We start from the raw sequence: 22,491 nt of genomic DNA on the forward strand, positions 1-22,491 counted from the left end.
GGGGGGGGGGGGTAGCTCTTACAACTTCCCTCCCCCAACGTCCCCCCCCAATAACTTCAATTTATTAAAGGAATTAAAAAGTTAAGTGCTTTATACATAATTCAAATGCTATTATAGAATATAAATAAATTATGCTACGATAAAATATAGCGTGAATAATAATTTGACTTGACTTACAAAAACAATACTTGCAAAAATAAAACTTATGATAAATGGCTGATTTCTTTTGGTTTTCTTTTAAACAAATTTAATAGTTTTTGCTCAGATATTAATAAAAACAGATGAATCTAAATGGGATCGATAGATTTAAATCTTTCCAATTTAATTTTTGATCGATATGACCTTTCAAGTAACAGAAAACAGATTTCAATATCTGAAATGAGTGTTCGCGCACACCATGTCATGTAATCAATTTAAAAATCCATTGTATATTTGTATAATTTTTTATAACTATTGCGGTTTGAGACAGAAGAAATTATATATTCATTCGCATGAAAATATGCGGCTATTTTCTTAATATGAACAGTGTTCATATCACTGCTATGAAATTAATTCAAGGCAAAATAAGTCAATGAGCATTTTAAAAAACAATATTTTTTTAATTAAGTTTTTCCATCTAGCCACTTTTCTTCCCAATTGAAAACAAATCAAATATTTTTTATAATTTATAAAAAGCAATTTTATATACGATTTTTATCAATATCTACTCAATAATTTAATTTGTAAGAGCTTAAAGTTTCCGATAATTAGGAAAATGTATCTAATCATTTTCCCTAGGATCAAATAAATTTCAGTAATTTCCTAAAAGAGAACATGGATTTTCGTTTAAACAATACAACAATTGAGCAGAACATTTTCATAATTCTCCTCAAAATTATCCTTGGACTATTTGATTCTTTATTTTAAACTTAAACAAATTGAATGGAATTTAAATTTTGAACTGCATTGTTAATTATAGGCGTAGAAATGATAAAAGTAACAGATAATTGGTGCAGCAAATAATATAAAATATTTGTGAGCGGCATTGACATAATTAAAGAAATTTACCAATTAACAAGTTTCATCATTTTCTTTTAACCATAACATAATAATCGCATAATCTCTGTGAATGACGCCCATTAATTACTAATCAAAATTAACGAGCCGAAAATATATTCATTAATAAATGCGGCATGTGTAATACTCTTGAGTATTGTTGAGAAAGGTGGCAACAGCGTTCTTCCCTAAAATGATCTGAAATTACAGAATCAGGATTCCATATTTCCAAACACGAGCTTAGCCAAGCGCAACAAACAATGCTAACTCTTAATTAAAGCAACCCTGTAATCACTTTTCTTCAACTGTTGTTAGAGCCATTAGAAAAATCATATGGATTTCTGGGTTGTGTTCTATTTCGATGAGTTTTTACAATTCAAAAATCGTACACAACTTCTGTTTTCTAAAGCAGTAGAAATTATTTTGCTTCGCCAATTGAGTGTAGGTGACGTTTTCAAAAATAGATTTTTACCCACTTTCGCACAAATTGAACTGAGAATATGGCTTATCGTTCACGACCAACGCATATTTTGAATGTAGGTGGAACAGGGGTTTTTAAACTTTCTCGAAATGCACATAGAATACGAATTTTCCAACTCATTCTGTTTTTGAAGCGTAGTTTGAATTAACCGTGATTACAAACACAGTGTTCGGTACGATCAGGGAAAAGATGGAAGTGTTTTTGGATATGTTAGTTTGAACGACTCTTCAAATTGAAAGAATGCTTACAAAAAGTTCTGATTGATATAAAGTAGGCAGTAACTGTTTTCGAGGAAACATTCATGCAAGTTTCTAAGAGTGTAAATGCACTGCAGTCAGTTAGATTAACTGCCGAAAATCTTTGAAAACGTTTACAATTGTTAACAATTGATTCGTTAAAGAAGTTTTCTTTAAGCAAAATTGATAGTCGTCAAAAAACAGACTCAAGCGAACGTTTAAAACATTTGCACTTGAAAGAAGTTTTTAATAAAGAAGAACGCATACGAGCAGTGTTCTGCAGTATCTGCATAAGCATAGGCAGTGCGATAACCCGGAAACTAACTAAATATTTTGTTTTTAATTCCTTAAAGTGCAAGAAAGTGAAAAAGAGTATTCGAAAAATATATGAGACATAGAGAAATAAAAATAACGGATTTCGTTATCCCTCTGACGTTGTACACCGGTGTTTCTTTTATATATATATTTTTTTCTGATTCACTAATAACAAGACAAAACATATTTTGGTACTTTTTAATTATAAAAAGACAGTCTAATAATTACTAAAAAAAACTTGTCATATTATCGGAATTATATTGTGCAAAAATATAAAATCCAAAAATAGAAGTTTGATTATTTTCATTCATATTTAAAAGTTTATCAATAATTGACTTTGTAAACTAAAGAAATTCAATGTAAAATAGCTGTTTCTCTTGGATCTAAATAACAGCAAATAAGAACAAATTTGAAAAATTATTGTTTGGAGGTGAGTCATGTATGGAAGATTTTACCTTTAACGTAGAAAAAGGCACCGGTATTTCATGCTGTATTTCATAACCATAAACTATGAAGATGCTAAATATAATATTTTTTACTTTCTTTGACCTAAGTGGAAAAATTAAGGAATAATGAAAAAAGTATGAAAAATATGTTTCATAAAAGTTCTGCGTCAAAGGGTTATCGTATGAAGAGAGAAATGGAGAAGGAAAAAGGAGAAACTGAAGATGAACCATAGATATCATTAAAAGATGAACTTTAGTTAGCCATACAAAACTGCATGGCTCCCTCAGAAAAATTACATGGAAAAAGAAATTGATTCTGTAATCAACAAAGAAATGAGAATCTTAGAAGAGGTTGGACAACGAGGTCGAGTATTTGAAACTGTGTATAAGTATTTATTATCCATGAAAAAACAGCAGCGGATTTAAGAAGAGAATTTTCATCGAGTGCTGTATTTGCCACTAAAATTCAGTACCCCAGTGGGTCAAGACTCATTGCATTCGCTATGTTCAGGTTTTTTCGTTCTTATTTTTAGTATTATAGAAGTGTCTGAAAATATATAGTTTTAAGGTCACAATTTTCAGAAATTTCTTAGTGTGGTTTTTACAAAAGATCTAATGTCATTGCTTACAAGCTCTTAGTTTTTCCTACTTCTGTTTCAAGTTAAAGCTAATTAAAATATATATTATTCTAGTTTTGAAAGGAATCCTTAATGGATACTTGGCAGTTTCGCAAGAATGCGGGATCTCGCGGGATTCGTAAAGCTGAAACCCGAATTAAACACAATGTGCGGGATCGCGGACTTTATTCAGGACCTGCTCATTCTCGCTCGTTCAGTTAAAATCACACATACGGGCTATAGTACTATTTTGTGATAATATACTATAGTAACATTTTTGAGCATGAACGTGATAAATAAGTGAACGTGAAACCATACATACGTGAACGTGCGGATTGGTGGAAAGTTCTATATCTCCCAAATATTGTTGGAAACAGACCTTTAACACAGAAAACTTTAAAATATCTCGTACGTTTAGGGAACTGCGCATTCTAGAGATTTTTTTTAAACTGCGCTTGTTCAGTTAGTTTAAAATCATACGTACGTGAACATGCGGAACAGTAATTGAAAGTTTTATATCTCTCAAATATTATTGGGAAAAGACGTTAAATAAAAAGAAATAGCAAAAAAATTTCGCGTGTCTCGGGGACTAATCTCTTTCAGTTACTTGAAAACCATTTGTACGTGAACATGCTAAGTGAAAGTTGTTAATCTCAAATAATGGTGAAAATGAACAGACCTTAGATTCTGAAAAATTCAATTTCGCCCAAATAGAAATAGGGTAAAATTCTAAGGTACATCATAATATTTCTGTAAAAAGCAAAAAATGTATCGCACTCAAACTTATGTTTTAGAATAAATTAGAAAAACTAACTTTTTAAAATCATGCATAATTCAGAAAAGGGAAATCTAGATCAAGGGCACATTATAAGGGGGGATGCACGATCAGTCAAGCATGAAACTGAAATAGAATAAAAACGATTCTCTTTATATTTGCAATTTTAAGTGATAGTTAATAATGATTTTTTCAGCTAAGTTATGCAACAGATAAAATCAAATAAATACCTGCAGGTTTGGAATAATTATAATGTTACTGGATTTATGAAAAGAGATTATTGCTTATTCCTCATATTTCCTGTTTACTTTTTTAATAAAAAAATAATATCTTTGGAATCTTCATATTTGCATTTCTGCTTCGAGTGGCATTTAGCGATCTGAAGCGTAACCAAATTTTCTAAACAATATTGAAGAATAATTTTCAATGTTTTGATTCAAATAAGAATAAAAAATATCGCCGTCTTCTGTATAGATTTTAACAAAAATTAATTTTATAGATTTATCCAAATGAAAATGTTACGATTTTAGAAAAATAAAATATGGTTTTAGCTGAAGTAAAATATTGCACGATAGTAAAAAGAAAATGTTATACAATTTCAACTCAGTAAAATTTTACATTGTTTTAACTATAATAAAAGTTACATGACTTACAAAAATGAAATTACTTGAAATCTAAACAAATAAAATGTTACCTGAAATTAATAAAAATAAAATATTAAACGAATTTAACAATAAAATTTAAAAAAGAAAGGTAAAGCGAATTTAATAAAAAAAAAAGATATAAGAATTTAACGCTGAAAAAATAATACAACTTGTACAAAAATATTATAAGATCTTGAATCCAATACCAGAGGTCATGTTAGAAGAAATTTGGATCTGTTAACTGACCCTCCCACAAAATATTTAATCTTAAAAGTGGGCCTTTAATAAAAGATTCTATTACGGAATTCTGAAACTTTTAGAGCCACATGACTTTGTGTGTTATTTTTTTTCTCTCGCTAATCCAGATATTTACTTCCACTATGTGCAAAAACTGATGTTTCATAAAAGTCTGTAATAACCTGATACAGAAACAAACCGTATATCACGTTGTATAAAGTCGACTTTCCGAACCCCTTAAATTTTGAGAGAATCAAGTTGTTGACTTATGCACTGGTAAATTAAGTTTGAAGTTCGTTGATTTTTAAATATCGAAGCATTTTAAACAATCGGATAGATATAAATAACTCTGTATATCAATTTACTCCTTTAAAAAAAAACTCTAATTCTGTTATGTACAATTAATTTTGAATTTTCTCTTATAATATTAAATGCTCATATAGAAGGTACATTTTAGAAACAATACCGTAAGTTACGTTCAGAAAAAAATTAATAAGTTAAGATAATAGTATTTCAATTGTATTTCAAAAAATATAACATAATGAAAATTTTTACAACATACCATAAAGATTCAATTTTAAAAATTCCAGACCACCTGATTTCAACGACGTTCGCAGTATGGTCATATGGAACCCACTCTGCAATGAAGAGGAACCCACTCAGTAATCATCTGCTGAATTCCCTCGAAAAATAATAGTTTTCACCCCCATCCAAAGAATTCCACTTATTTAAAAGATTTTACAACAACATTTGAATCCTCATTTTGCCCTCGCGTCTGGTATCAATTTACAAGTATATAGAAGTGTGATCTTTGTTAAGGCTTCATTATTTGAGAGCAAGTGTATTTGTGAGTATTATTTGAGAGTATCCAGAGAGAAATATATTTAGCTTAAGAAAATTCTGTAGACTTTTTTTTCATATGTTTTCTTAAAGGTTTTCTTCTTTTTTTTGCGGTTCACTTTTACACCTGACATATCATAAATTCGCTGTCCCTTAGTCAAAAATAGGGTTCGATTTATACGGTTACGGATATACGGTTTATAAATATATTTTTGAGCAGCAGTGGCTCAGGGGATAGAACTTTCGCCTTCCAATGAGGTAACCCAGGTTCGAATCCCAGCAGTGACTGATCAATACAAATTGTGCTCCCGGCTCGCCTCGACTACAGTGCTGGCATAAAATATCCTCAGTGCTACACTGATCATGGTCTAACCGTTGGATGTTCTCGGGGTTTTCCTCTACATGTAACGCAAATGCGGGTTAGATCCATCAACACATCCTCCAAGAAGGCTAGTTTGCCCCAAATGCTCAATTCAGGAGTTCCCTTGTCTTTCGGATTGGGTTTAAAATTACAAGATTGAATATTGGTAATCTAGTCATAAACTCAGAATTGAGACAGCTGTTCAATGCTGGTTATAAAAATATATTGTTTTACGCAACAAAATAAAAAATACATTAAAATGTAACTGATAAGTTAAATAATGAATAGAACAATAATAAAAAATAAGTGAATAAATAAATATTAATAAGAAAAATAATGAATAGAACACATCTTAGTAAGTAAACAGTTAAGAGAAGTTGGAGTGGCCAGTGAGGTCATTCAACTTTACCGTTAGGGCAACTTGGCCATGATGATCTAAGTGGGGGCCCCTTTCAAGGAGAAGAAACATAACTCAAAAGACTTCACCCTTTTATTAAATAGGATTCCCAAGTCCCGTGGGTAGGTCACGATTGTCCAGTTTTCTAATTTACTTTGATTCCGATCTTCATATGTGAATTCCCAATTAACCAGAATTCATTTATTCCGATCTTTGAACAAAAGGAAAGTCGTGATTAAATTTGCCATTATGTTACCCTTGATGATAAGGGCAGTTTAATTCAATGAAAACATGAATTTAGTTTTGTAATGACTCACGAATTGCTTTTATTTATAACTCTGTTGTACAACGAAAAAGAAATGTAACATATACCCATCTAGGTATTGTTTGATTTTTTGTAAAATATAGATTGTAAATTAAGTTTAGCACCAAGTTTTGATTTAGTGTTATATCTGGGTCTTTTTTAAACATTTCAATTTCCTCCACTGATATTCAAAGCAAAGGCTCTAAAGCTGTGAAATTAAGGCGATAAGACACTTATTAATTTTTAATAAAAATTAGTGTTCGTGGCTTGTAGACCATTCCAGTTTTAAGTACCTTAAGGGAGAGGGGTTTTGATGAACTTAGTTTGGCTAACAAAGGGGAAGGAGAGGCATAAGCAATGCTTACATAAGAGCCGCGGAGGCTCAAAGGATAGAGTGTTCTCCTCCCCATGAGGTAGTCCATGTTCGAAACCCAGCGATAATGGGTTGTTACGAATTCCGCTTCCAGCTTGGTCCGATCGCAGTGCTGACGTAAAAATATCCCCAGTGGTAAACTGGCGTGCTAGAATCCCGTTACCGTCGAGTTAATCGTAAGAGATTTTTGTGATTTTCCTCTTCATGTAACTCAAATGCAGGTTTGTTCCATCAAAAAGTCCTCCACGAAGGCTAGTTTGCCCCCCCCCCCCACAAGTTCACTTGTCTTTTGGGTTGGGTTCAAAATTACGAACCTACAGAGCAGAACATCTATAGTGATAAACTCATTTTTGGATCCGGTTATAAAATAAAATGCTAACATAAATTTCTAAAACTTTTTGTTTTCAATTTTTTTTTTTAACTTTCAAAAAAAATGTAATAAAAAACTAGAGGAAAAAATACTCCAGTAAAAATTCCAATTTTGATATATAAGTTAAATCTGGGAAAGGGTTAGAAAAAATATTACAAAATTTAGATAAAATGAATTAAAACATAAGTTTTGTTTTATGTAAGTTTGCCCCTTTTTATTTCCAAAAATTCTTATAAGCAGATTATTTTAGCAAATGTCTTGGTTAAAGCAAAAAACGAGTAGGTTGCAACTTACAAACGTAAGCACATGGGTTTTTTCGTTACCTTCTTTTATACTGACAAGAGGAGAGCCTAAAATTATCAAAAACATGCTTGCAGAAATATCTGAACGTATCTCACTGACGTCTTCCCACCGAAAATGGTTATTATAAAAGATTTCTCATTAACATTCGAGGGAACTGTCTAGTTACTAGGCGCTCAATACATTTTATTGAAATTTGCATACTTTAAGAAAATGTGATTGCACTATTCACGAATCAAAATTGCTTTACTTCAAAACGAGAATAACTTTCTCAGATTAGAAAACCAAACATTGTGATAAGTAGAAAATAACTGAGAATTCCCACGACCCTCATTAATCCGAGTGTAATCAAAAAAAACTGTTTGAAACATATGAATGGGTGTATTCCCATTTCATTAACAATGTTGCACATACTTGATTAAGTTTAAATCGTGTTAAATTAAACCCTAAATTTAAAGAAACTTTAATATTCAAACTACATGATTTGGTAATTCACAACTGAGCGAAATGTTTCTTCATTGCCAACTTTTGTATAAAAAACATTCCAAGATTTATATTTTAGTATGCAGGGAGTGTCGAATTTTCTTTTTTAAATCATAGTTTTATTTCATCTAAAAAAACAAAATCTGCAACTCTTTAATAATATTATTGATGAAAGAAATTCATGAAAACGAAATATGGCCCGTGACCTTCACAAGGAAGTGTTTATTTTCTCTTTTCTTTAATGCATAATGCATGAATTATCTCTGCATTTAATATTCTCGAGAATCACTATAATCGTGAGAGTTTGAAAAAACATATCTGGAAATTATTCTACTTGTTTAAAGAAGTAGCCATGACCTTTCCGTAATTGGAAAATGAAAAAGAGCCCTTTTAATGCAATTAAATTCGAAAATATATTATTTTATTAAATAGTAACCATTGAAGAATTTCATTATACCGTCATCATACACAATGCATTCAAAAGTTAATTTTATTCTCGCTGTTTAATGAAATTGTAATTTTAACAATAAAACATTTGGTACGAAATTCAGTTTGTGACATTGAAAAAGTTAATTATATTTTTACTAAGCAATAAAGTTCGAAATGCTAACAATAAAACATCGCCGTTGGGATAAAATTCAGCATATTAAAATTGGTTATAATTCTTTTGAATAATAATAAAAATGTTTGTAACACAGTTTCAAAAGAACATACGAAATACACATGCACATTATGCATATATATATATACTGTGTTTATTATAAAATAGTTTAAATTAATTCTAAAATAATTTTTTTATTTAATTATTATTTGTAACGAAATTCAAATCATTATTGCAAAAATTTAATTATAATTATGTTACAAAGTTATAATTATACTTCAAAATTTTAATTATATTTCTGCTAAATAAAGTTTAATAGGCTAAACATATAGTTTTAAAAAAATATTAAACACATAATTGTTAGTACGAAATTCAGCTCATTCCATTGAAAAATAACATATATTCTTACTAAGTAAATAAAATAAAAATGCTAGCATAAAATATCTTTGGTACAAAATTTTGTTTATTACATCGAAAAATTAATTATATTCTTGTTAAGTGAATAAAATTATAAATGATAAGAATAAAAACTTCGTCGTCAATACGTACTTTAGTATGCAGATCTCAATAGGTGAGAAGAAAATACAAATCTAAAACTTAAAAACGAAAATAATTAAGTTTAAATTTAATCCAAAAATGTAATTATGTTCAGCGATAGGAAATATCATAAATGAGTGCAAAAGACCTTAGAAAATTGTCTTTTCTAACGAAAAGAATCTTATTTTTGGATACCCATACTATTAACTGAGCGTAATACGAAAAAAAATAATTAGTTTCTATTTGTAAAACTAATAAAAAGATCATAAAAATTTAATAAGATGATTATTTGAGAATAACTTTAACAAAAGATAGCGCGAAATATATTTTACAATTTGAGAGATTTTTAGAAAAGGTCAACTTGATAAGTTCCATATGTAAAGATTGAAACAACGATATTTTAATCGACAATACATAAAAGTAACTTTTAATTTATTTATTTAAATTTAAAATAATTTTCAAATACTTTAAAGTACTTTTTATGAAATATTTTTGTAACATAAGACATTTTCTGACACATAAATCGCGTAACGATAGCAACGCTGATAGTCTTTCCCACAAATTTATTGTCAATATTAGTGCTTGAAAAAAGTTTGTTATCGGATAAAAAATAAGTCTTAATAAGTAATAAAAATCAATTACATAAGTGATTGATGATTGTTAAATGTATCAATCGCGAAACACTTAACATTTTACATTTACACCGTAATAAAATAAGCCAGCATAACCTGATGTCCGCACAATGAAAAAATTTATTAAAGTACATTTTTTTATTCGAAAGTAACTTTGAAATGTAATGAATATTTAGTGCGTATAACAAAAATATTAATAAAAACATTAAAAATTGTATGAAGTTAATATTATTGATTCCAATTATTAATAAGTGGCCCCAATATATTAAAAAACTAGATCTAGTACAAAAAAAGATTTTTTGCATGTTAAATGTATATTTAAAAAATATATATGATGTCTTACTTTATAACAATGCAAATTTAAAATGTTGAGTGTTTCGATATTCTGATATGTTTAATAATTACGAATCACTTACGTAACTGATATTGATTGCTTATTAAGATTTATTTTTTATCCGATGACAAACTTTTGCCAAACGCTGCTATTGATTATTCTAGCATTAAGATTATATTTCGTTACTTACCTCACTCCACCAAATCAACATTAAGTCTCCCAAAAACTCAATACTAAATTTAAAACAAATAAGATTTTAATTTTAAAAAATGTTATAAATCGTTTAAATATACCAAACAAAATAACGAAGCCGGAAATATCATTCGATATTTCTACAATTATATTTTATTTATTTCACAACTGACATTGAATAGCTGACCAACATTGGATTTGCGACTATCAATGTTCAACTCCGCTTTTAATGTTGAACGCAACTCAGAAGACAAGTGTACTCCTTAATCAAGCATTCTTACATGCAAAAATAGTCTTAATATTAAGGGTCGCAAATCGTGTACAAGTCATTTGGGGCGTATTTAATATGAGAAATACACTTTTTTCATCAACAAATGTATTACAATTTTTACTAACGATATTCGAAATTGAAATAAATTCTATCGAATCAGCGTATGATTTATTTGTTTATTTTTTTCTTTGATATTCTATTTTTATTTTAAACTACAACCGCCATCCTTATTAAAATTTCAACCTTTTGAAGCAGAAATTTTATTAAATATACTTTTCCTTATTTTGTTTTAATTTAGTTCAAAATAAATGAAAAATATTTTTTAGCATTTTAATAGTTTATGGTTATGAAATACAGCATGGAATACTGGCGTCTTTTTCTACGTTAAAGGTAAAATCTTCCAAACACAGCTCACTTCCAATCAATAATTTTTCCTATTTGAAGTTATTTCTAAGATATTTAAAAGCAAAAATAAATCATCATGAAAATCTCTTTAATTTACAAAGTCAATTATTGATACATTTTTGAATATGAATTGGAAAAAAAAAATTCGAACTACTTTCGAATTTTATATTTTAGTACAAATAGGATTCCAATAATCTAACAAATTTTAACTATTAGACTTTTTAATATAATTAAAAAATACTAAATATAATTTAACTTATAATTAGAGAGCCAGAAAAAAAATATATAAAAAGAGACCGGCGTCCCATTTGAGCTAAGGGATAAAGGAGAGAGTTAGAATTTTCAACTGCAGGAGAAGAAAAAAAACTAGAATATTCAATTAAAAGTTCTTTTTTTTAAAGAGATAAATATTGCAAATAGTAAATTTAAGATGCAAAAAGTATGTAATAGTAAAAATAGAGCTTTTTATTTTGACCATTAAAGAAAAGAAAATAATGAATTCATTTCGATACTTATCAATTATAATAGCATCTATCTATACAAGTAAAACAATCCTAAGATATTATATGAAAAACTTAATGTTAGAAAATTTAAGATTCTACAGAAATTTATCTGAGTAATTAGGGTATAGTTTTAAGATAAAGAAAAGAAGCCCTCGATTTAAGAATAAATAAAATTTGGTAATTTTTATAAACAAATGGCCTATAAGGAAATACCTAGTTATATTTTATACACTAATTTTAAAAAAGTAAAGTCTATGTTCTATTAACTTTATTCATTTGTTTTTATTTATTTTGGCTGATCGCGAATTGATGATCGTAAACTTCTAAAATTAATATCTCAAGTTGTCGAAAAAGAAAATAACACAATTTTAATCTTTAAAAATTTGATTTCATTTTTAAGTTGTTTTAAATAACATTGTCAAACAATTTAAGTATCATTTTTGTCTCAAATACAATCAGTTATCTACCTGGTTATTCACTTATATAGCTTTAAACTTTTAAGAATGTTAGGAAATAATTATGAAAAAAACGCCTAGATCGTAGAGTCACAATTTTTTTTCTTCAAAAGGTCTTTGCAATAAGTGACTTATTAAATCAAACGAAGAGAAACTATCAAAAAATGTGCATAAAAAATTAAGGGAATTATGGATTTTAGACAAAAATATTTAACTTAAATCTAAAAATGGACTTTTTATGCTTAATATGAAGTCATTTAAGTTCCCAAGATTAAAAGAAAAAGAAAAAAGAAAGAAAAAAAACTTTTCATTGTAACTATTTAATAAATAAAAAATCTTTGGGTTAAATCGTTGTATATCGTCCAAATATGCATATTTAAAACAATTCAAACAATTTGTTACAAATTTTGGGATCAGCATAAAAGACACGCAGATATTAGATAAGCATGTTTAAAAAAATTTCATTAAATCTACTCGTTTGACCAAATCTTGCCGCATAAATATTCATTAAAAATGTAGAAAATTATATAGATGAGAAAGAAATCAGTAACTCTATTTTTATAATTCAAAGAATTTTAATTCAATTGTAATTAGGATTGGTTAAAGTATTGATTTCTAATAAAAGTATACCAATTCTAATGATATTCAGTCGGCATACTGAACTATTCAGTGCAAAAGATGATTTACTCCACTTTTTGCAAAATGATAGTAAATTTAAGTATTAAGACATTTAATGCAGCCGTACATCTTTTCAAGAAATCTCACAAATAATCAAAAGTAAGATCTCGAAATTAAAATATAAAATAGTTAGAACTATTGGAAAAAATGTAGATTTCGATTTCTTGTTTTATGGAGTTAATTTGCGCAGTGAACAGCACATATGACTTTTTCGTATCTCTATACTGCACAGTGGGCCGGCATCCAAGGTTTCGTGGCCAAAATTAGTACTTCGATAAAAAAAAAAATTTCAAAATTTGGGGTTTTTTATTTAGGGTTTTCATGTGCAGGTAAATTGAATTTACAACTGAAATTTTGAAATACACTAAAAATGCCAAGAAAAAACAATATGGCGGCTGAAATATAGCCCGCAAAAAAAATATATATAGTACGTTTAAATAATTAAATATAGCAAATGAAAATATAATAATTTCCGTAATTTTATATTAAGAATGAAAAGCAAATTATATTTCCGAAGTAAAATTACAAAATAACGCGAATTACAAAATAACGCGAAAGCATGAAAAAAAACATAATTTTTGTTTTTCGGTATATTTAGTCCACCTTTGCAATATGGGCAAATTGGGGCAGATTTTTTCGAAAGAAGAAACATCAAAGAAGACAACAAAAAAAAGTTTAGCTAATTACCTCGTGGAACTTTTTGGAGATAAGTTTCGAAAGTGATTCAAATATTGTAAAATGTCAAATGATAAGATATAAACTATAAGTATGCCAAGAGTATTAACTAATCCAACAAATTGAAAAATTGAAATCATAATTTCAGACTAATTACTCTGACAAAAATGTAACAAAAAGGTGAAATTCCTATAGATATTTCTGAAATTTAAATTTAGACTAATTACTCTGACAAAAATGTAACAAAAAGGTGAAATTCCTATAGATATTTCTGAAATTTAAATTTAAAAGTTAAATTCAAAAAAAATTTTTTTAGCATATTTTTCACTACATTGTACTCTTGTCAGTCAAAAAAGTAAATTATAATGCTTGGAATGATTATGAATACTTAATTTGGGTGATATTAAAGCTGCTTAAACATATTCTAATTGAAATTAAATTTTTGACTTTTGGCCGAAGATTATGATCTTCTCACCCACTGTGTACTGATATAAAAGCTTCTTATTTGATTTGTTTTAGATTTGCTTTTTCATTTCTGTTAATTTCCCTCCAAGTTTTATTGATTATCTCTTTATTTTTCGTTTACAGAAATAAGATTTTTCGTCTTTCAGAAGAAAAAAACTAATTTATCGGCCAAAAATTGTTTTAAACCCACCTTAAAATTTTACTCCCTCTCAACTCTCCTTACTGATTATGGAAATTTTTCGATAATTATTTTGTATAAACTACGTAAGTTCTCCGCTTGATAAAGTGACTATGCATCTAAACTATGCAGTGATAAAAACAATGCACGGTTGAACTTATTCATGTCCCAGAAAATATTCATATGCATTCATCAAAAACTTTAGTCCAACATATTTAAAACTAGTTGGATCATGCATTGGAATTTTACAGGACGTTATTATGCATCACTACACTTTAGACTTTTATATCTCAGCACAGTCTTAAGGTTGAAAAAAAGTAAAGAAAAAATTATTCAATGAATATTTTTGGCAAATGAATCTGTTCTAAGCAAAATATTTTAAAACTTGCAAATATTTAAGTAGATAGGAAGCTTTTGTGAGTTTTTCTAAAGAATTAGATGCGTGGTTTATGGATGCTTGGAATTGCAGAGCCTTCAATATGTTAGATGGCACATTAGAACTTCTGATTTTTTTATTTTGTCATACTATGGTCGACTGCAAAAGAGCATTTATTTACACCAACATTTATTTTCTGTTAATAAAGTCGATCTTACTTAGAAAAATGTATTTAAAAAAAAAAAGTTTATTTAATATATCTATTTATTTGGAAGCCGATTTTCTTTATTTACATTAATTATGCATTCAAACTAAATCTTGTGATAAACATGTGATTAAAAATGCTACAGAAACATAGTAACTCATTCCGAAAAGGAATGGATTACAACAACAAGGATAAAATGCATTCCACTTGACAAAACAAGCATGTTAATTCTTCGCTTACGGCGCTTAACGTGGTGAATATTTTAGTGCCAATCGTAAACTAAAATTAAGGTAAAAAATGGAAATTAAAATATGACTTACCCGTGTAAGTGTCGGGCAAAACTAATGGTGGACCCACACAAGTAATGCCACCATTTTTATCTCTATCTATACTGCGAGCATGCACTTGTTGACATACATATGCCTTGTATAAAAGTAGAGGTTTGTCCAAATCAACTCTAGCCGGTCCTTGTACTTTGTTATTTTCAAAGATTCTCACAATTTGGGGCAGGCCATATTTTCTCAAGAATTCTGGAGGGGGCAAAGGCTCTCCCCAACACTTTATTCCAGAAAGAGAACTCATGCTCAAGTTTGTCTCTGTCTTTTCAAAAACGTCACAAGTATCACCCCTTTTCCAAACAATAAACCAAACTTGTCATGTGTAAACACTTAACAAACAATTTTCCAAGAAATATCAGGACAGTACTATTAGCAAAGGCAGGTATTAAAAAACCAGATGTATCATGGCAAAATATCCAAAGCTAAAGGAGATTAGAGTAATCCACAAAATATCTGGAATGATCCAAATCAGTAAACAATCATAAAGTTGATATTTTTGTTCTTCAGAAACCACCGGCACTCGAAGTGAAGAGACAACGTGACTTGGAGATTTTCTTCCGCAATTGGCGCACCTCCTTCCAGACTCAAAGTTGTTTTGAAAGTGAGAGTCAGGAAGGTGTGTTTCCATTGTGATGTTTTCCCAAACGTGTTTGGCGGAAAAACCAGCCAGCCAACTTGTTTTTTCGTTTCTTCAAATATCGCCAGAAATGATTGCGGGTGTTAATGCAAAGAGTTGACGTAATTTATTCTTTTTTAATTGAAAATTTCTTCTTAAGGGATGAATTATTTATTCACATATCCTGGAATTACTTTCGCTTTAATATATACGGGTTTACTATTATTATATTTTAAATCAAAGTTGTTGTGCAATTTTTATAAATATTTAAATTTCGTTGAAAATTGGAAAGCTAAAAAGAGAAAAAAAACACAGATACATTAATTTTTTTAAAAAAAATATGCTCCTAAATAAATTATTTTAGAATCCTAATGTTGAAGATAAATTTTAACGTTTTATGAGATAAATAATATTTTTGGATATAATAATGTAATATTTAGTGATTTTAAGCAGACTTCTTGAGTATTACAGGAAAATTTCAAAATTTTTAAGCTTATTATTTAAATGATCTTTTGGAATAATTTCGAATCTAGGACATTTTAAAACATTTTCTAGCAGAAAATTTGATACAATTAAATTAACCTTACTAATCCTTAGATAAAAAATTTAAAAGTTGAGTGCCTTTCTTTTCATTGAAATTCAATATTATAGCTTAATTGTTGAAATGATAATTTAAACCTTAGAATTTAAAAATAAAGTTAACTTTAAAAATTAAGTTTATAAAAAAATAACAATATATGTAGGCCTGGTTTGATAGTTTTACATTCAAACTCGTTAGGGGAAAAAAACGGAGACAATAAATGGAGAAGATACAGCTAACGAATCAAATAAATAAACTGTCACTAACTTGATACAGCATTTTCTCAATATAATATTTTTTTTATACTTGCTGACACGATAAATCCTTCAATTTTTAATATTAAACACTTAACAGTATGCGCTTAACTAATATAATATTCTTAAAGTTCTAGAATTTACGTCACGTACAATTTTTTACTTACTTAATTCGTATTTTTGATTAACAAAATGAAATACTTACATTTCATCAAAAGTAGGACTTTTTCAATTAATTAATAATAATTCAAGTAGATTAAAAAGAGAACATAATTTTAATTTTGTTTGACCGAAACGAAAAAACTTGAAGCGCAGCACTTTCGTTATTACTTTCTATCACCACCGAAAATCCCCATAATTTCAAAAAAGATGCACCCTATGTTTGCCGATATTCTTTGGCCGGGAAAGTCAGGGTGATCTGCCGTTGGTCTTATGTCCGAGAGGTCGTGAGTTCGATCCCCGCCGGCCGAATACTCTACATGTACAAAATTGTGACTGATACACACTAAATCTGTCGGGGTCACAAAGCCCTCCAATTTCCCATAACAAATCAATACCTCTGGGGGTACTGGATCGGAAATTGTAGCAATGTCAATTGAAATTAATGTGTGATATTTATACGATACAAATTCTGCTTCTAGCTCAAACTGCCACAGTGCTGATGAAAAATATCCGGGCATCACGGGTTAGAATCATCATGCCGTGGGGTGGTTTCCCATGCTATGGGTGGTTTTCGTGGCTTTCCTCTCCGTGTAACGCAAATGCAGGTTAGTTGTTTCAAACAGTCCTCCACGAAGGCTAATTTGCTCCAATGCTAAAGTTATCTTGTCTTCTGTGTTGGGTTCAGAATTACTAAGCGACAAAGTAAAACATTAGTAGTCGTAAACCCACGAATGTGTCGACTGTTCAACGCCGGTTATGAAATATGTAAAATTATTATTGGCTAAGTTATCCCGACAACTTAGAGACCATTTCTTTGCAAACACCAAATAATAAAAGGTTAGATGTTTCTTTGGTTGTAGCATAAAAAGCTTATTTTAACATTAATTTTAAATATTTTTCCTTTTTCGAAATTATGGAGAAAAGCTTGGTTGAAATTATAGTTTCTTTAACACCACCATTTATGTTCTAAAACGTTTCTAACGTAATGTTCTAAACGTAATGTAAACATTATGTTCTAAAACAGTGTGTCCCAAAAACAGTGTGTCCCAAAGTGGTCCATATGGACCCCCAGGGGTCCGTGCTATCATTCAGGGGGTCCGTGAAGAATAGGTCCCTGAAAAAGGGGTCCCTGAACAACATCAGGGGGTCCGCGTGAGGTTTAATATAAAATAATAAAGTTGTGATTGGTTTTTATTATTATGGAAATTAAGATAAATAAAATAGTAGCGATTTTTACGCTCAAAGTAAACTATAAATAAAGGTGGTTGCTTATAATTATTAACAGTGGTTTGTTACAAATGAAACAGTTGATTTACAAATTTTCTCATATCTTTTGTTCCCTTTTTAAGAGATAACAGTATGAATGAGTAGAAAAAAAACGCCGAAAATACAGTGTTGAATATTTGAAGTATGTCTTTATTTCTTCATCAGGAAATAGTACCTTACCTATGTGTCTTCTATGTAATAAAACTATAACAAGTGATTCAATGAAACATTCCAAGCTGAACGAACAATTGATAAAAATCCATAGTGACAAAAAAGATAAGGATTTAACTATTTTTCAAACAGTCAAAGAAAAATATCTGAAAACACCGTCATTGCAACAACTTATAGGGACAACATCTAAGCAAGGTGACGATGGATTGCATGTTTTTCATAGTTTCGCATGTTTCTTTATATTACATGATTCCAAAGTCCGGAAAGCCTCACACTATTGAAGAACTTATTTTACTAGCTGTAAGTGAGATAATACTCACCGGGTTGCATAAACCAGCTTTTGACATTGTAAAAATAATTCCACGGAGTAATAATAATGTACAAAGAAGGATTGACAAAATATCTCAGTGCGTAGAAAATTCTTTATGCGAGTACTTAAAAATATCTGAATTTTCTATACAGCTAGGCGAGTCCACTTATAGAGGAAACAAAGCTTTTACTTTTATCTTATGTAAGATTTGTAAAAGAATAAAAATTTTACCAAGAATTGTTATTTGCTAAATATTTGGAAAGCGATATGAAAGGTGAAACGCTATTGACTGAATTGAAAGCTTATACCCTTGTCTAATAGCATTTCTGTAGCTACTGGCGGTGCTCCGGCAATGGTAGGGAGATACCGAGGACTTCTGGCTAACTTAAAACAAGCTGCAGCGAATGCATTTTCAGTACATTTGCCAAACTTAACGAAACTAATTTGAAACTACAAGATGAACAATTAAATTTAATCAAAACTAAAATCGTAAAACTGAGTTTATGGCAAAACTTTTTCTGTATAAACAAAACTTGGGAAGAGGATATTGTTCTCTCAGTTTCAGTGCCATAATGAACCTCATGTCAAAAATATAATTAAATAAATTATTAGAAATTAGTGCTCACAAACATTGAGCCGGGCATAAATACCCTCTTAAAATCTCATCACGTTCATCCAAGTTAATAATTTTTTTTTAAATTTTTTTTTAAGCAAAAGATATAATTTCAATAAATAGTTCTTCAACAAAATGTCTTTTCCTTATTTGTAATTTTTATACCGTACATATATGCAGTTTTTCACTTGGGGCTCCGTGGGCAAGTTTAGACTATAGAAAGGGGTCCATGGATCAAAAAAGTTTGGGGACCACTGTTCGAAACGTAAGAAATTTTCATCTATTATACTTGCAATTACTGTCTTAAAAATAGACTGAAAGCTAAGCTTTAAATTAAAACAACAATAATCAATTTTATTAGCGTTCTAACAATATTAATTAAAAACTGCTCAACAAAAAAAAAGTTGCATACATATAACAAAAGTTTTAGTCCATCTTTTAAAAAATATAAGAATGGTGTATGTAAAATTCCAAGAATGCAAGCGGCAAAAAATGTTTTGGTCATGATATAATTTGTAACCTAAAAATCTCAAAAAAGTAAACGTCAGAAAATGTATTTAAGTAAAAACTTACACCTTACATGTGTATTAAATATTTTTTTTCCAAATAAATATCTCTGATAAACAAGCTATAAGATATCTAGCATGATGTGTGCCTTTTCTAATGTAGCTTGTTAAGCTGATTTCAACTATAAATAACCGTTTTGCTCTATAACGTCAGGCTTTGAAGATATTGAACAAAATTAATTTTCATGGAATACTGTTTCAATTTCAGTAATTTTAATGGAACACTGTCTAAATTTTATTAGTGCCAATAGAATGCTATTTAAATTAGTTAGTTTTTGATGTTGTCGTTGGCCATTAAGCTAAAGGGGTGTCATCTTTGGCCAAGAATTCGACTTCTGTCACACCCATACGTCACACCCGTTTATAGGGCAGACCCATTCTTAAATTCATTCACTCATCCACTGATCGTCATTTTGGCCTGAACCGGAGAACGATCCATCTCCAATTCAGTACCAACAGAGGTATAATTTGTTATGGGGGTATGGAGGACTTTGTGACCCGACATATTTAGCATGCACCAGTCACCATTTACTACACCGACCTTCCATTTACTACACGTGTCTTCGGCCAGCTGAATTCGAACTCCCGTTCTCACCAACGTGAGTCCGGCGTCCTGCCAACCAAGCTATCCCGAACAAATTAACTAGTTTTAAAGAAATGCTATTTAAATTTCATTAATTTTAATGACATATTGTTTAAATTTTATCAATCTTCATAAAATATTGTTTAAATTTTATTAATTTTGATGAAATCATCTTGCATTAGGTACAACAACAACCACACATTTTTCTTTGCACTGAGTGACACTTTATACAAGAACCACAGAAAAAAGCTCTGTGAGGAAAAAAAGAATGCATTGGAAAAAAGCAAAGGGAAAAAGTACTTAAGCACTTACATGAATTTAATGACAGATTCGATTCATGCTGTTAAACACGAATTTAATATAATTAAATATTTATTCGAGTCTAATTAGATACTTTTTAAAAAACTGATTAATATGCAAAAATGAATTTAAAGCTTGCTGAAACGAACTTTTAAGGCATGCTCTGATTTTTCTTAGCTATCAAAATACAATTATACAATGCACTTAAGAGTATTATTATATATAGTGTCTCAATTAATAATATAGTTTTTAGGAGGTTAATTTGGGATAAATTAAAAATATTGACAAAAATTATTAAAAGTTTTATTTCAATAAAAAAATTTTTTTTTTAAATATCTGTTGATAAAACGTTATAACAAAGTGACTAGCGTAATTAATTATTGGAATTCAGGAAAATAATGGAGCTGTTTTGGAGTCCTAAAAATTTTGTTAAATAGTAAGAAGTACCTTCCATGAACTTTAATCTTTAGACTTTAGTTAATTTTTCATTCGAATAAATATTCATTACTTTAAATTCGGCTTATTTTGCTCGATGGCCCAAATCAAATTGGACGTAAATTTAAATAATTGTTAAAGAGATTCAAATTGGATTTTATTTTAAGCATTTCTTCGGTGTTTATTTTTTTTCTTGGAGCTTTTTTCGTGTTCTTTGGGGGTGATTTTTACCGATGCTCTTTTTCTGTTTACGATTTACTACTGTGTAGATATGTCCAAGGTATATACAACTCAAAAGTATACCTTAAATGAAGGATGTATTTTCAGTGCGTATCAATTTTATGCTTGCTGTATTCTAAACTCGATATTTCCATACAGTATATATTATGTGATGTGACTTAATCTGACTGTGTGACTCAATAATCTGACTAGAACAGTGATGGCTCAGGGGATAGAGCGTTCGCCTTCAATGAGGGGAACCGGACTCGAATCCCGGCAATGGCTGGGTGATACGAATTCCGCATCCGGCTTGCACCCGACCACAGTGCTGACGTGAAATATCCTCAGTGGTAGGCGGATCATGGGTTGGAGTCCCCTTGGACTAACCATGGGAGGTTCTCGTGGTCTTCCTCTCCATGTAACGCAAATGCGGGTTAGTTCCATCAAAAAGTCCTCCACGAAGGCAAATCTCTCGCAATACTTGATCCATTAGTTCTCTTGTCTTCTGGATTGGGGTTCACAATGACAAAGCTACGGAGTTGAACATTAGAAGACGTAAACCCAAAAGATTGGGTTGGCTGTTCAACGACGGTTATAATATTTAAAAAAAAAAGTAATCTGAGTAATGATACGTTAATGAGTATTTGACACTGTAATAGTAAATGGTTCTTGTGAAATGTAAATGGTTAAAGAAATATATCTAAAAAACGGTGAGTGATAAAGACAAATAGTTTGCAAATTTTCAATCAGAACATCTTAATTGTCTCAGAAAATGAATTGGACACAAAGATATCCGTCACTTTTTAAAATTTGTTTACAAGGGTTATTATTGGGGGTGTAGTAATCGTGACAACAAAATTTCACTAACATTAGAAAGATAAGATTTTAAATATTTAAATTAGCTGAAAATCTCCTTTTTTTTACGAAATTTTTTATCGATCTAGTGGAGCACTTTTTACACAAAACTTCTTAAACTTCCCTAAAACCATAAGATTAATACAATCCTCTCTCCAACAATTATCAATACACCATCAAAAACACTTAATGCCCACACGAAAATAAATAAGTAAAAAATAAAGGCGGAAAAATATCAATCAGGTTTTTTACGAATTTTTCTGCTACTAATTTATTATTTCGGAGAAAATTTACCTCCATTGAGCGTAAACAGTTTTCGATGTAAAAATTCTGATTGACCTCTAGTAACACGAAAAGATGTCATCAATTAAATATTCGACAATCTAAATGAACTTCATTCCATCAATCATTCCATCCCAAACGAAGCGATGTATGCGTTGCCACTTCCGCAATGTTAACTCTTCTAGAAAAGAAAAAAAATATATACAATGTTGTTGCTTAA

General features: G+C 29.6%; 1 protein-coding gene across 1 annotated transcript in view; it reads right to left on the reverse strand.

The window, feature by feature from the left end:
* LOC107452003 (uncharacterized) overlaps nucleotides 1–15,711 on the reverse strand; it is a 113,792-nt gene extending 98,081 nt beyond the window's left edge. Inside the window, exon 1 of the mRNA XM_016068270.4 lies at nucleotides 15,042–15,711. Within this exon, the coding sequence (XP_015923756.1) occupies nucleotides 15,042–15,303 (262 nt within the window). The 5' untranslated portion in view covers nucleotides 15,304–15,711. The remainder of the gene's footprint in view (nucleotides 1–15,041) is intronic.
* Between the last annotated feature and the right edge of the window lie 6,780 nt (nucleotides 15,712–22,491).

The sequence above is a fragment of the Parasteatoda tepidariorum genome, chromosome 4 (genome assembly GCF_043381705.1).
Source record: "Parasteatoda tepidariorum isolate YZ-2023 chromosome 4, CAS_Ptep_4.0, whole genome shotgun sequence".
In the NCBI taxonomy this organism is placed as follows: Eukaryota; Metazoa; Arthropoda; class Arachnida; order Araneae; family Theridiidae; genus Parasteatoda; species Parasteatoda tepidariorum.